General features: G+C 41.4%; 2 protein-coding genes across 9 annotated transcripts in view; one reads left to right on the forward strand and one right to left on the reverse strand.

The window, feature by feature from the left end:
* Positions 1 to 276: 276 nt before the first annotated feature.
* Positions 277 to 6,915, reverse strand: socs2 (suppressor of cytokine signaling 2). 5 transcript variants are annotated; one of them, XM_073480873.1, is made up of 4 exons: positions 6,564 to 6,915; positions 6,248 to 6,353; positions 4,181 to 4,403; positions 277 to 4,060 (listed from the first exon to the last, which is right to left on the reverse strand). In XM_073480873.1, exons 3-4 carry the CDS (start codon positions 4,305 to 4,307, stop codon positions 3,585 to 3,587), a joined length of 603 nt encoding a protein of 200 aa, XP_073336974.1. In that variant the 5' UTR covers positions 4,308 to 4,403; positions 6,248 to 6,353; positions 6,564 to 6,915; the 3' UTR covers positions 277 to 3,584. The 5 variants fall into 5 exon arrangements, with proteins under 5 accessions (XP_073336974.1, XP_073336973.1, XP_073336976.1 ...); XM_073480872.1 differs by having other exon boundaries at positions 4,181 to 4,408; positions 6,564 to 6,879; XM_073480875.1 differs by lacking the exon at positions 6,248 to 6,353 and having other exon boundaries at positions 6,564 to 6,879.
* A 47-nt stretch (positions 6,916 to 6,962) lies between these two features.
* The window catches only part of ncaph2 (non-SMC condensin II complex, subunit H2), a 12,896-nt gene continuing 4,811 nt past the window's right edge, over positions 6,963 to 15,047 (forward strand). The window contains exons 1-14 of one of the 4 annotated variants that reach the window (XM_073480864.1): positions 9,013 to 9,132; positions 9,787 to 9,807; positions 10,123 to 10,260; positions 10,361 to 10,462; positions 10,542 to 10,603; positions 10,691 to 10,772; positions 11,151 to 11,207; positions 11,875 to 11,954; positions 12,067 to 12,215; positions 13,034 to 13,161; positions 13,983 to 14,066; positions 14,431 to 14,494; positions 14,569 to 14,670; positions 14,760 to 14,804. In XM_073480864.1, the coding sequence (XP_073336965.1) occupies positions 10,153 to 10,260; positions 10,361 to 10,462; positions 10,542 to 10,603; positions 10,691 to 10,772; positions 11,151 to 11,207; positions 11,875 to 11,954; positions 12,067 to 12,215; positions 13,034 to 13,161; positions 13,983 to 14,066; positions 14,431 to 14,494; positions 14,569 to 14,670; positions 14,760 to 14,804 (1,063 nt within the window). In that variant the 5' untranslated portion in view covers positions 9,013 to 9,132; positions 9,787 to 9,807; positions 10,123 to 10,152. Of the gene's footprint in view, positions 7,022 to 9,012; positions 9,133 to 9,786; positions 9,808 to 10,086; positions 10,261 to 10,360; positions 10,463 to 10,541; positions 10,604 to 10,690; positions 10,773 to 11,150; positions 11,208 to 11,874; positions 11,955 to 12,066; positions 12,216 to 13,033; positions 13,162 to 13,982; positions 14,067 to 14,430; positions 14,495 to 14,568; positions 14,671 to 14,759; positions 14,805 to 15,047 lie in introns of those variants that run through there. The other 3 variants (XM_073480867.1, XM_073480863.1, XM_073480862.1) reach the window with 3 other exon arrangements.

The raw sequence follows: 15,047 nt of genomic DNA on the forward strand, positions 1-15,047 counted from the left end.
GATCAAACCTTAAATTTGAAGATTTGTGATAGGAGTTCCTTTCTTCCTCTTCCCATTCTTGATTTCTCTTCTTTTCAAATGTTCAATTGTTTCATTCAAATTTGTTCAGTTTTTATAATAATACAAACAAAATGTTGAGATACTGAGAAAAACTATCGGCTTCATGTTTCATACTTTAGTCTTTTTTAAACATCTCAACGTAAAAGTGGAAAAACAGATAAATGGTGAGAAACTAGACAGTAAAAAGCAGAGAAAAAACCAAAATCGTCACCATGATGAAGCACCATATAAAAACTTTATTCATTTCATGGCTGAGCTGATCAACGTTACAGAGGCAGAGCTGCTGCACAGCTGGCGTCAGGGCAACAACACATGCTTTCAGTCTGTGCAGCTTCTTTACAAAAATGTACCAGAAAACACAGTGTGACACAATCAATAAATATTTTCAAAATCAAAACAGGCCGAGAGCTGCGGGGTTCAGTCCGCCCCACAGCTGTGATATGTACAAAGATCTGCAGTGATGGTCCTGCTCCTGGTGTTTTATGTTCAGTAATAAAGGTTTTTCATTGAAAGAGTCGGCTGGAGATCACGATCTTTATCAGCGTGAAACCGTCGCTGAAGAAGACGAGAAGCGACTCTTCCCTCAGCGATTAGTCCTCCGCACACACAGATACAGAGGAACATTATGACAGATGTTAACGGAAACGTCAGGTACAGTCGACGGTCACATCCATTACCTGAGTGACCTGCTGTTAAAGAGCCACATGATGGATTCAAAGTGCCCCGCCCCCTCAAACACCTGGACGAGTGAGGCTGCAGTGGAGGAGGAGCCACAACCTCACAGCTGCAGGTGGTTTTTATTAATGATCACATGTTCAGAGTCACAGAAAGGAGTCGGCTCAACCTTTAACTTTATAAAGTCACGTTCATGAGCAGGTGAATGGCACATTTAAAAACTTAAAAACTTATAATTATGAGATAAATGTCGACTTTTGATCTCATAATTATGATTTACCAAGGGAGCATTTTTTCATCAGGCTCAGTTCACGTCTTATTCTCTTCTTGGCAGGTTTGTGCCTCCACAGCAGGTGAGTCAGACCTGGGGGCCGTGTTTGTTTAGACCGAGGACGTTCCAGCTGAACTCACTTATGTAACATGTTTCCAAACAGTTTCTATGTTATAAAGTGCTTCTGAAGATCAAACAAGCTGAATTTACAAGAAGACCTGACGTTTTAAAGAAGGCTCATATTTTGTTTCATTGGGTGTTAATAGGTCACTATCAACAAAGAATCCTAAAAATGTAGGATTATTAAATGGAGTTTGGTTAAATGGTCTCCACAACAAAAAACAACCAATTTCAACACTGAAAGACGATTTTTTGAGGAAACCTTCCCGATCTGGTTTCTGGACTTAATTCAGCTGAATTCTAAGTAAATTCATTTGTTGGTACCGAGGTCCAAAAACTTGTCATCAGATGTCTGCTTGCATTTGGTTTATTTCTTGTGATTGTTTAGTTTCTGATTTAAATCAATCCATCAGTTTTCTGCTGTATTATTGTTGTTGTTGTTGTTGTTGTTGTTGTTGTTGTCATTAAGCGTTAACTGGCCCTGAATGCACATCGAGGGTGCAGATATCGTCTCCTCAGACCATCTCGTGCTCTCGGGGCTCCTGCAGACTGACCCCTCGGGGCTCCTGTTAGACGGATCACAGCAGACGAGCCGTTTGGAGACATCTGATGTTTTTTTGGTTGTTTTTACGAAAGGTTTTAGTTTTGGGTGAACTGTTCCTTTAATCGTTTAGCCGTCTCTGATCGTCAGAGAGGTTTTTGTGTTCACATCACGTCCAAACAAAGTGAACACGATGTGAACTCTCCCGGTTCTTCAGAGCAGGACCAACAGGTCCTGTGTGACACCGTGTCTTTGTTTTTCTGTGATCTGATTGGCTCAGAGCGTCAGAGTACTACATCCAGAGGGGACAGAGTCCAACAGGAGCCCAGAGGGGTCAAACTGTGACTCTGGCGTGAGTTCATCTGAAAACAACACAAGGACGTGTGTTTGTTTTCTACGCAGCTCATCGATCAGGAAACCTCGTCCTGCTGCCTCACAAACGTTTGGACGCAGGTGAACTCTTCATGGTCGTCCAATCACGGCAGCCAATCAGAGGGCTCCGTTCCCTGAGTTTGAGGGTAGAAACAACAAACTCTGACTGGAGGAAGTGTTGATTCTAGTTTCTGTTTATAATCAGTGAATAATATGTACTGAAGTTCACCTGATTCACGTTTATTAAACACGTCCGTCATCGGTTTGATCGAGGACACGAAGACAGTTTCCAATAATACAAGTTGAGTCTTTAATTGGCTTTTTTAAAAACTTTTTTATACAAAATAAACAAGGTTGCTTCAGTCAGATGTTTTTCTTTGTCTCATATGATGATGAATTCAATATTATTTTGGACTTTTGATCGGACAAACAATAAATATATAATAAATACATTGTGAACGTTGCTTTTGTATCCACTGGATATTAAAGTCTTAATGGATCATTAGTGTCTAACAAACTGCAGTTAGCTGTAATTAATCACATGTCAGTGAAGGCAACAGGCAGGTCCCTGTTTTTAACAACTAAACCACTGAACTTTATGAACACAACATGTGGAGAACAACTAAACCAACAGTCTTCAGTAAATATTGATGAACCAGATCATTTCTGTGACTCTGATGTCTCCTCGTGTTGCTCTCGTCCCGTCAGAACGTTTGTTCTCATGTAAAAAACTAATAATCAGATAAAAATCCAGGTGTGACGTCTTTCACAGCCAAAGTTTCAGATTCTGAAGCTGATCAGTGAATCAATCATCGTATATATTTTATATTTTAACAGGTGTTTTCACTTTATCCTGACAACTTACAGACAAAATGATTCGCTAACAATGAAAGTAAAGTGTGAATGCAGTTCTTGAACACTGAAGACTGAAGACGATATCAAACAACCTGGATTCTCATCTGTGACTCAGAGATCTGCGGTCACGTATGTAACTTTTCACCTGAGTCCGTCCGTCCGTTGGTTCTTCAGCAGGATTACACAAAAACTACTGAACAGATTTCCACCACTTGGATTGAGTTCTGAACTCCTGGTGCTGATCCAGATAGAGGGGCGGGTCCAGGGATCTATTCTTGTGAAACAGGGCGTTTTTTTGACATTTGCGTAAATTTGGATGTGGATGAAAACAGCCGTACTCAGGTGGCTGGTATCTGTGAGTGAGTACCAAAGGGGACTGTTGGGCCTCGGCGGAGGTTTGCACTCTACTGTGTCCGTGTAGTTTGAAAAGGTAAAGTGTGTTTTTAAACTGGTCAGTTACTTCACCACAGCGCAGTACTGACCGTAGCACAATACTTACTGCAGTGTAGTGCATCGAGTGGATCGGGACCGAACGTTACCAAACCTCCTCCTGTGGTTGACTCCTCCCCTCATTATTGCGCGTCCGTTTGATTCCCCGGGTCCTTACAGGAAGCAAGGCATGATGGGACTGGTCAGTGGTCACGTGGGTGTTGCACACAGTGGATGCGTTGCACTCGTCCTGCTCCGCGTCTACACGTTGTAGGTGTAGTCCGTCAGGTAGTCCTTCAGTCTGTTGGGGAGCGGCAGATCCTGGACCTGCCGCGTCGTCCTGTTGATGGCGATGCGACAGAGGTGCTGCAGCGACGGCGTGGCCGTGTACACGGGTTTGGTGAGCAGCAGCTGCACCGTGCCGTTGGGTGGCGCCGCAGAAGGCTGAGAGTTCGACGGCGCCTTGTCGCTGGTCCTGGACAGCTGGACGTAGTGCTCCACCAGGTGGACCACGCTGTCAAACTGCTTCAGCTTCGGCTTCACCAGAACCACCGAGTCCAGCTTGAATTTACCGTGTTTGTACTCGATTCGCAGGTTGGTCGGACCCGCTGACGTCATGGCGGATATGGTGAACAGGTAATCTCTCTGAGAGCTGTCCCGCACCAGGAAGGTGCCCTCCGAGGCGTCCTGCAGGATCTCTTTGGCCTCGTTAGCGGTCAGACTGCCCCAGTACCAGCCTGACACCAGAGAGACAGGAAGCAGTCAGAATTTACACAGGAAACAGTCAGAACAATAGCAGGAAACACAGGTAACTATGGACACGCATCTCCATGGAGACCGTGAGCTTTGAGACACACCTGTGTTCTTCAGGTCCTTCATGGCTACGGCGATGCGGCTCTCGTCTGATTCCACAGCCCTGGAGTGGTTGTTGCCTCGTCTGTCGCTCTCGATGCTGTCTGTGGACTCGGAGGACTGGCAGGTCATTGGACAGATCCAACCTTCAGCCTAGAGTTAGGCCCACAGCTCAGACATGGGACGAGAGGGGAGGAAGACGCTGCACCGGGTCTGAACCCGTCTGTTCTGTCCTGGAACAAACCAAATCCATCAGAACAGACCGACTGAGCAGGATCAGCTCAACGTTACTGTCATCTTTATTTTTCATCTCATCAAATTCCTGTGAAAGAGACATTCTACTGCAGACGTGTCCCCTTCTTCTCACACTGAACTACATTCAAAAATTCAATCATTTAAGATAATATTGTTCATACATCAGAATACAAACCAAACAGAGGAGGATCAGACGGTTTAAACATCAACAGGCTCTCGTTTAATTCTGCTAACAAGTGACTCACTCAACAGCAACATTGGACGTTTTTCATATAATTGATTTTCTGTTCAATTGATTACTCTGAATATCTTCAGACAACACAGGACATTTGTGGAAAAGCTCAGACATTTTTGATGTTGGCTTTTCTTTTAGAAACCAAACGATTAACTGAACAAGTAACCTGCAATAATTTGAGTAAATTTAAACAGCTTTACACAGTCAATGTGGCAGAAAACATAATTCCTAATAGTTGAAAAGATTCAGGTCTGATGTTTTTTAAAAAAAAAATAAGATGTGGAGTTATACATATAAATATATTTATAACTTATTAAGCAACTAACAGATAACTCTGAGGGAATGACTCGTGTTCACATTAACTACCAATTATTATTGGATTGTTCTATGTTCAAGTGCTACTTGGCTCGTTAATTAGTGTATGCAGAACTGAAGAGAGGATTTTAATCTTCAGAGAAAAATAAGTATTTTATTATGAACAGATTTGTACACCAGCCAACAAATGAGGCAATCTTAAATTGCTAGAATTTTTAATGGAATTTGGTGTAATCTAATGTTTCTCTTACTAGAAAAAACTAATGGAAGTCTTTACATCTACTCAAATAAACAACCTTAAGTTGATTGTAGTCATTCTTTCTATCATAGATACCTCGTAAAGACGCCTTTTTGCATTTCAGTTGCATTTAGGATCGAGTATAAAGAGCAGGAATATATTTTATGTTAAATTGCTAGAATTTTAAATGGAATTTGGTGTAACGTGACATGTTTATTCATTTTATAAATAGAGATTCTAGTCAAAGTAAATGCTGGTGTTTTTGTGGGATGTAAATAACAACACATTTATACATTCATCCTCAACGTAAAACGATGAGAATTTTGAATATAATTTGGCGTAACGTGATAGTTTTCCCGGTTCCTTGTTAGAAAAAGATTTAAGAGTGTTTCACAGCTCGCTGGTGTTCATCATCACATGCAGTGTTTGTTACATGTACAACATGTTTCCAGCAGGTTAATGCGTCAGCAGAAAGCTGAGGCGACGTCAACATTGCTAACATTTTGAATTGAATTTGGTGTGAGGTGAAAGATTCTTCAGTTTGTTGTGAGATTATCTATTAATGTTTAAAGGAGCAGTCTGTAGTTTTACTGAGGAAACGTTAATAAGAAGAGGTAAATCTTCCCAGATATAAATAATCAGACCGTCTTTGTTTCCATGACTGAATAAACACACTGACCTCAGCACTTAAATCTCAGCACTTATGTACTTAAGGTGTCCTGATAAACAGCAGCCACTCGCTCAGACGAGGGCTCGAAAACTGTTTCTGTGTTTTCATTCTTACTTTATCGACGGTGAAATGTTGTAGTTTCTTTCTTGTGACAAATGTACTTATTATAAGTCGCTCTGGACAAAAGCGTCGACTGAATGTAAATGTAAACTGACCTTAAAGGACAAATCAATTCATATTGTTGTACTGTGTTTATATGTGGCGGACCCTGCCACCTCTCTAGCTTCAGTGTTCTGGGACCTTGTTTTCCTCTGAGAACAGCTGGTTTATTCACTGATGGAAATAAACTGTTTTCTTACCTCATTAATATTGTAAATATTTCACATAGTGCTCCTTTAATCCATCGATCTATGTCAAATCAATAAGTCGGTGAATGGGTTCTTCTCTGCTGAAATGACGACTGAACTGTAATAAAAAAGATACAAATATTATTTTACTGTCAGCGCGTGTTTACACTGGCCAGCGGCCGCGGTGACGTTAAATTGCTAAAATAATGAATGGAGTTTGGCGCAGAGTGGTCGCGCACAGGGCGCAGGTGTTCCGCACTGGCCGGAGTGTTTGTAACAAACACCGAATATGACTTCATGTCGAGTTACGAGACACAAACCAACCGACCTGAGGTGCTGCAGCTAGCAGCCAGCTAGCCAAGCGCGTGAGCTCAGAGGCAGCGGGGCCAGCTGACGGTCCGTGCAGAAGAACCGGACCTGTCCGCGGCAGCAGTCCGCTCCGGAACCATCACTTTTTATGAAACGTCCTCTCCTGCTCGCTAATGGCGGCGCAGACACACGGCGACACACTCAGCCTCCGCGCTCACACGTCAAGTGTGTCAGTCGGGACCGATCGGCGCTCCGGTCCGAACCCGAACAGCAAAACACGGGTTTATTCCCGAGACCCGGAGAGCGAGCAGAGCCCCGCGCGCGTCCCGAACATGGTGTCCGTCCGTCCGTCACTGTGCTGCGGACACAGCGAGTCCAGCGAGCCGCCTAATAACCGAGATCACATCAACACAAAAGAGGCATTTCCAGGAACTTTCCAGGAATAAAGTCACGTGGTGCACAGAGCAGCGATTTAAGGTGGACCGACACACACACACACACACACACTCACACACACACACACACTCACACTCACACTCACACACACACACACACACACTCACACACACACACACACACTGTGCCTTCAGGTGCTCTCCCAGATATTTAAATTACAGGTTGAAGGCACGTGGTGTGCGGAGATGTTTTTTTGAGACTTGCACAACACACACACACACACACACACACACACACACACACACACACACACACACACACACACACACACAGGGTGACTGGGTACACACAGGGCCGTCTCCAGGACTCAGCCCGTCTCTGGGCCTGGGGGCTGCAGCACCTTCTGAAACGAGACTATAACATAATAACACGCGCCGAATTTACATGAAGGTCCAAATCATGAAGAATTTGTCAGAAACAGTGCTTCTCAAAGTTTATAAAGTTCCTCTCAACCCAACAATTCTCAAAATTGAGCGATTTTATGAGGGAGTCTGGGGACGTTTCTCTGTCTCCCTGCTGTTGTTGACTGAAGCTGATGAGGCAAAACGTTCTCAAATTGTTGTAAATGACTGTAAATATCATCAGATACGTGTCGTCCTGTGACTGTGACTGACTCCCCTCCCTGTTTACTTACTATAAATCATGAACTATATTTTCTGAAAGGTTTATTTAAATCAACTCTTCTTTCATTGGATATTTTTCCATTAAACCAAGTGATTGAGACAGAAACCTGAAGGAGGAACACATGAACTGTAGCTGCATTGTTATTGTATTGTTCTGTGTTATTAGTCACTTGTGTATCTATTATTATGGATCGCTGATCACCTGATAATGTATCAGTGATCACCACCTGCACTGTCAGGGCAGTAAAACACAAAGGAAGTCTGAGAGTTTCATAACATTAATGAAATGAAATAAATGTAGAAATAAGCACTCTTTTATTTGTTTCTATATCGTATTTGTTCAGAACACTTGTATTGTCCAATGAACCCAGTTTCACTAGAGTTCTGCTGAGCCTGACGGATTGATGAGGCGTCTTTCACCCACAGAACGTCCTGGTGTGCCTGGTCTGTGAATTTCAGTGGATATGCTCATTCAGACAAACAGCGAGCTTCATTGATCAGCACTGACTTCATATTACATCACATTACGACCTTCACTGAGCACATTACTAAAGAAGCATAACTGCACAACGTTGCCCTTCAGCAGCACAGAAAAACAACAACCCTGTTCTTTTACTTTGTGTTTGTTTCTTATGTAATAAAACTTTACTCGAGTGAAAAGTTGAATCTTTGAAAAGTGTTCATGAACGTCAGAATATCTCAGTAAACTGTTTCCCCCCCGATTATCAGAATCAGTGCTTTTTGATCTGATGGCTGATAAAATGAATTAAGTTAACGCTGCTCCTGTGGCTCTGAACAGCATCTGTAAAGTAACTAGTAACTAAAGTTATCAGTTAATGTAGTGGAGTAAAAAGTGCAATATCTGAGTATGCCTATTGCAGTACTTATTACAGTACTTGAGTAAATGTACTTGGTAACATTCCATCACTGCTCGTGATTAAACACGTACATGTTTTTGGTTTGTCTTTCTTACCGTTGGATTGTTGACGTACATATCATTCAAATTTTCATAACCCAAAACAAAACCCACACTTACCCTAAAAATATAAATGTGTTCTGATAAGTGATTTAAGATAAATAAATGATTTGGTTATGCTTCACTAAAATGAGCATCACTATACAGAAGTCCTTAAACTAAAATAGTCCTTATGCAGAATGTCCCATTTCAGATGAATATATATTATATTATAATTATAATTATTGATTCATTAATATGTTTTAATCACTTTAAAGTTGCAGCTGGTGAAAGCTCTAATTATCATTCTATAGGGAGATAAACTTATTTCAATATTTATTTTATTGTTTATTATTTTACTGGGGTGTTTTAAACATCCGGTACCGCAGGTGGCGCTGTGGCCACTTGACGCCGGACTGAGTTCCGCCTTTAACCGAAGAAGAAGAATCTGAGCGGCGAAGAAGAAAGTGCGCGCGGGTTGTTTGAGTTGTTAGCTAACGGCTACAAAACATTTAGCAGCAGATCTGCGGCCGCTGCTCGCTCGGTTCATCACCGTGAGTTGTTTTTTGTGGTTTAATGAAGCGACTTTAAGCTTTAACACAAGCGACATATCATTTAGCACGAGTTTAGTAACAGTCGGCAAACATTACGGTTATATTAGCTGTAATTTAGCTCAGGCTAAAAGCGCCGCGTCCGTTTGCATGAAGAAGAGCGACACAGCTGAATTATGACAAAATAAATCTGTCATTTCTGTCGTTGCTTTCGGTTTAAAGTAAACTTCCATCCGTCAGAAGACTAGTTGATAAACTAAATGCATCGATGGGATGTTTTCTTGTATTCGGCGCATGATTCAGTTCGTCCAGCTGTTAACATTTCCCACGATCTTCCGTTATTGTTGTAACTTTAATGTTAACGTTAATGAGCTCACAGCGCCGATATAAAGAGAAATGCCCCGAGATTTAAAATGTTAATGACATCGGTACAAACTCATCACTCAGACTGTTGGAAACGTTTCACCTCAGCTATAGCGAGTTAGTTTTACATCATGTTCAGCTGCTACATGTGACTTAAAATGTCTGATTTTTAAACGGAGTTTGTCAATGCCACCTATCAGAGTTTGATAAGAGAATTTATAGATTTAACATTGATATAGTCTCTTAGTTTGTAACTGATAATTTAAATATTGGTCTAATCTGAACTGATTCAAGTGTTGGAAAGTACAATTTCAGGTACTTGTACTAAACTTGTATTTCATGTTTGAGTTTACCTCCAGTCTGTTTCAGAGGGAAATACTGTAAAGATAAAGTGTTAATAAAGTGTTATCACTGTACATTAATATTCAAGCGGCATAAAATAACATGTATATGTATATAAAGTAGTTAAAATTAGCTCCTCTTCAAGCAGCTACCACATTAAATATCTGCTTTTATTATAATGAAAAAATAAAAGAAGTCCAGTAACATGATATTCACTCAGTGTCCACTTTATTACACCTGTGAACTCTGTAGGACTGTTTTTACGCTGTGATGTTGTTTCTCCTCCAGCGCTGAAGGCTTCACAGTGTCCGGCTCATCATGGAGTCCACAGAGAGCAGATTCGCTCACCTGCTGCAGCCGATCAGAGAGCTCACCAAGAACTGGGACATCGACGTGGCGTCAGAGCTCAACGACTATTTAGAAGAAGTAAAACTTAAATTATCAGAAAATGCAGACTGGCATGTTCTGAGGTTCAGCTGAATGTGAAGCACCAGTTGAATAACCTGACCTGTGTCTCTGTTTGCAGCTGGACGACATGTGCATCACGTTCGATGGAGGAAACACCAGGCTGAACTTTGCAGAAGCGGCTCTGTTGATTCAGGGCTCGGCCTGCATCTACAGCAAGAAGGTCCATTTAAACACAGCACAAATAAAACCAGTGTGAGCTCAAACAGCTCAGACTGAACGTCTCTGTGTGACTGTTTCAGGTGGAGCTGCTGCACAGTCTGGTTTACCAAACTCTGGAGTACATCAACGACAAAAACAAGAAGTGAGACCATCCTTCAGGTCCGACTGGATGTTTGTATTTTTGATAAACAGCTTCAGGTGTTGATGTTTTTCTGTTTGTTCCTGTCAGACGTAACAAACAGACGGCAGCGTCTCAGGAGGACGGTGCAGACGGAGCAGGGAGCGGCCATGATGTTGACGATGTTGCTGTGGTCAGAAACAAACCTTAAAATATTGACTTTTCTTTAAATATGTCTCCATCAGGTCAAAATGTTTAGAAATAGTAAAGACATCCACATATACTAGTGTTAATGTTGATGCTCTCCAACGTGGCCACAGATCACTTAAATTAACAGAATTTTGAATGGAGTTTGGCACAGCCTCATTACATGATGAATTCCACATGAAGTCACTAACTTGACTCCTACAGACACTTTAATGTCAACTTTGGTAACTCGTACAAATAAACATCTATAGTTATAGTTCTGTTTATCAACACTGATGCCTCCTCTGTACCACTGTCAGAAGGCATTCTGGGTAATGTAGGAAATCACTGAACCAATCAACAGTCGCCTGTTTGTCTCCTTCAGTTCACTCCTCTGGACCTCGATGTCTCCGACGAATCACAGAAGGCCGACGCCCACACGGTCAGTTCAGACCTGTCTCACTCTCTGAACACCTGTCTCACTTTCTGAACACCTGTCTCACTCTCTGAACAGTTTATACCTGTCTCACTTTCTGAACACCTGTCTCACTCTCTGAACAGTTTATACCTGTCTCACTCTCTCTGAACACCTGTCTCCCTCTCTGAACACCTGTCTCACTTTCTGAACACCTGTCTCACTCTCTGAACAGTTTATACCTGTCTCACTCTCTCTGAACAGTTTATACCTGTCTCACTCTCTGAACACCTGTCTCACTCTCTGAACAGTTTATACCTGTCTCACTCTCTGAACACCTGTCTCACTCTCTGAACAGTTTATACCTGTCTCACTCTCTGAACACCTGTCTCACTCTCTGAACACCTGTCTCACTCTCTGAACACCTGTCTAACTCTCTGAACAGTTTATACCTGTCTAACTCTCTGAACACCTGTCTCACTCTCTGAACAGTTTATACCTGTCTCACTCTCTGAACACCTGTCTCACTCTCTGAACAGTTTATACCTGTCTCACTCTCTGAACACTTGTCTAACTCTCTGAACAGTTTATACCTGTCTCACTTTCTGAACACCTGTCTCACTCTCTGAACAGTTTATACCTGTCTCACTCTCTGAACACCTGTCTCACTCTCTCTGATGTGTCTGATGCTCAGTCGGCCCGTGTCGCTCCTCTTCCTCCGGAGTCTCTGATTCCTCCGGAAACTGCAGAGAAACAGAAACTTCCTCTCATCAGGTCAGTTTGTCTTCACGTACAAACACTGTTTTTATGATGAATCACTTCAGAACTGTGAAATCTGATGTCAGCTGTGTGTGTCTGTGTGTGTCTGTGTGTGTCTGTGTGTCAGTGTGAAAGGTGAGGTCCTGTGCAGTCTGAAGGACTTCAGGATCAATATGTTTGTCCCTGGAGATGAAGATCTGATCCTCCTCACGCTGGGATCGGCTGCTTCCAGACTTCTGCTGGACAAACATCCTGCAGACTCTCTGCAGCAACAAGGTGCACGACCGACATCAAGATGAGAGAAATCAAACTTTAACAGAAGCTGAGCAACAACAAAATACTTGAGATACAACTGTACATCAGATACATGGAGTTTTAATGAGGAGGAAGAGATCTGGTACTTTGAGACAAAAGTATAAATATTTTATTATCAGAATAAAGGTGAAACTTTACAATAACAGAAACAAACATTGTGAAAGGTTTTTACAAAACTAGTTTAAATTTATTTTATTTTATTTAATAAAAAATCATCAGAATAAAGCTGTAATTATAAATGTATTTATTTATTCTCATAAATATGTTTTTCTTTATAAAATCAGGACTTATTATGACTTTCTCACTAAAATACAATTTAATTCTCATGATTTATTTCATGGCTTTACTCGGAAAAATTGCAGCTTTATTTGTATAAAATTACAACCTGATGTTACGACTTTTTCTCAGAAATTACGTGACTGAGTGCTATTCATAATATTTTGACTGTATTGTTTTAAATTTTCTCCAACAATTGCAAAGTTATTCAGCATTATTTAACTCTTCCAAACCTCATCACATACTTTAAAAAGTAAAAAGTTACTGAAGTATTTTTCACTCCTGGTCATCCTGCTGGTCTGAAGGATTAACAGAGGAGTGATGAGATGAATCAACATGTAAAGGGTTAATTTACGGGAGCAGGTTATGAGTGAGTCAGAGAGCACAAACTGACCAAACACCATAAAAAACTGAACAGATATAAAATGTTCCTGAACTAAATGTGATGAGACCTACGTCTCTGAATGTTTCCTGTTTCTGAATGTTTAAATGTCTCCGTCCAGACGCTGCTGCTTCGGTCCACGCTGAGGTCGAAGATCACGGAGGCGATGCTGCTGATGATTTTGTTCCTTTAGAGGAGAACCACATGGAGTTAGACCAGGACCCGGAGGAGCACGTGGACCGACACCAGGTCTCAGCACGGATATTCTTAACAATCCCATTAGGACTGTTTGAATTTCTCTTCACTGTTCAGATATTCGTGTTTGTCTGGACTGTTTAAACCTTAACGTTTGTCTGGACTGTTTAAAGCTTAACGTTTGTCTGGACTGTGTTTAAACCTTAACGTTTGTCTGGACTGTTTAAACCTTAACGTTTGTCTGGACTGTGTTTAAACCTTAACGTTTGTCTGGACTGTGTTTAAACCTTAACGTTTGTCTGGACTGTGTTTAAACCTTAACGTTTGTCTGGACTGTGTTTAAACCTTAACGTTTGTCTGGACTGTGTTTAAACCTTAACGTTTGTCTGGACTGTTTAAACCTTAACGTTTGTCTGGACTGTGTTTAAACCTTAACGTTTGTCTGGACTGTGTTTAAACCTTAACGTTTGTCTGGACTGTGTTTAAACCTTAACGTTTGTCTGGACTGTGTTTAAACCTTAACGTTTGTCTGGACTGTTTAAACCTTAACGTTTGTCTGGACTGTGTTTAAACCTTAACGTTTGTCTGGACTGTGTTTAAACCTTAACGTTTGTCTGGACTGTGTTTAAACCTTAACGTTTGTCTGGACTGTTTAAACCTTAACGTTTGTCTGGACTGTTTAAACCTTAACGTTTGTCTGGACTGTTTAAACCTTAACGTTTGTCTGGACTGTTTAAACCTTAACGTTTGTCTGGACTGTGTTTAAACCTTAACGTTTGTCTGGACTGTTTAAACCTTAACGTTTGTCTGGACTGTGTTTAAACCTTAACGTTTGTCTGGACTGTTTAAACCTTAACGTTTGTCTCGACTGTCAGGCTCCGAGTGAAGGCCGGATGATCCGAGAGAGACGGCAGGTAGAAGATGACAAACTGAGGAGGAAGGAAGAGTCGAGGCCCGCTGTAGGTTCATTCATCTTGAGTGCAGAGAAACATCATGCTCATAACTGTCTTCATACAGTCAAGACTTTGTTCTTGAAATATTACGACTTTATCATCTAAGTGACAACTTCATGTCAAAACATTACAAATTTTTGTCACAAGTTACTTAAAAGTCCTTTATTTAAGATACTTGTCATGTTGTTACAAGATACTTTTTACTTTCAAAACCACAACTTTATTCTTATGATAGTACTTTTCCTCATACAGTCACTTTTATCTTGAAACATACATTATATCAATACATTCCACCTTTTGTGCTGGACGCTCTGGAAACATGAACATCTGCTCCTGACTTACTGAGCGAGTTGTATTTCTCTTGTCTCAGGTGAACGTGTGGGCGCTCCACGACCCGTACGCTGCACTCGGGGAGGATAAACCCTTTAAACCAGGTGAACTACTGGACTCTCGGTGTTTATGGACCGTTGTGTTGCTCTCCTTGTTCACAGAGTTATTTCCTCTTTAGGAAAATGCTACAAAGTTCCTGAAGGTCTGGACGAGGGCGGAAAGAGGAAAAGGAAACGACCGGCTTCACTTCAGGACTTCAGGAGCTGGTTCAGAGGAACCTGTGAGCACAGACCACATTTTCTCTGTTCTGTGGTGATACGATGATGTTTCACTGTGAATTAACCAAACGGTTTGATTTGTTTGTTGCAGTTGATCCTCCGGAGCACAAACTAAAAAATGGACCCACGTTTACAGGTAACATGTCTGTTCCACTGACGTTCTCCTCAATCTGTTAAATACATAAAGTCGTGATCTTCACAACAAAAACAAACATGACGTTCCAGTCAAACATGAGTGAAGACCAGAACGACTTTTTAATGTTTGTTTCACCTTATAAAAGAGAACGCTGTGTGGAGTTACACTAAAAAACGACCAAACCTCATTCATAAAATTGCAGGTTTTGAAAAATGATGTCAGAGTTTAACAGGGAGCTTAATT

The sequence above is a fragment of the Pagrus major genome, chromosome 14 (genome assembly GCF_040436345.1).
Source record: "Pagrus major chromosome 14, Pma_NU_1.0".
In the NCBI taxonomy this organism is placed as follows: Eukaryota; Metazoa; Chordata; class Actinopteri; order Spariformes; family Sparidae; genus Pagrus; species Pagrus major.

Coding starts and splice junctions, on each gene's coding strand:
- socs2 (XM_073480873.1), bottom strand. CDS start 4,307: ATGACCTGCCAGTCCTCCGAGTCCACAGACAGCATCGAGAGCGACAGA. Junction 4,061..4,180: donor GAAGGACCTGAAGAACACAG/GTGTGTCTCAAA, acceptor CTCTGGTGTCAG/GCTGGTACTGGGGCAGTCTG.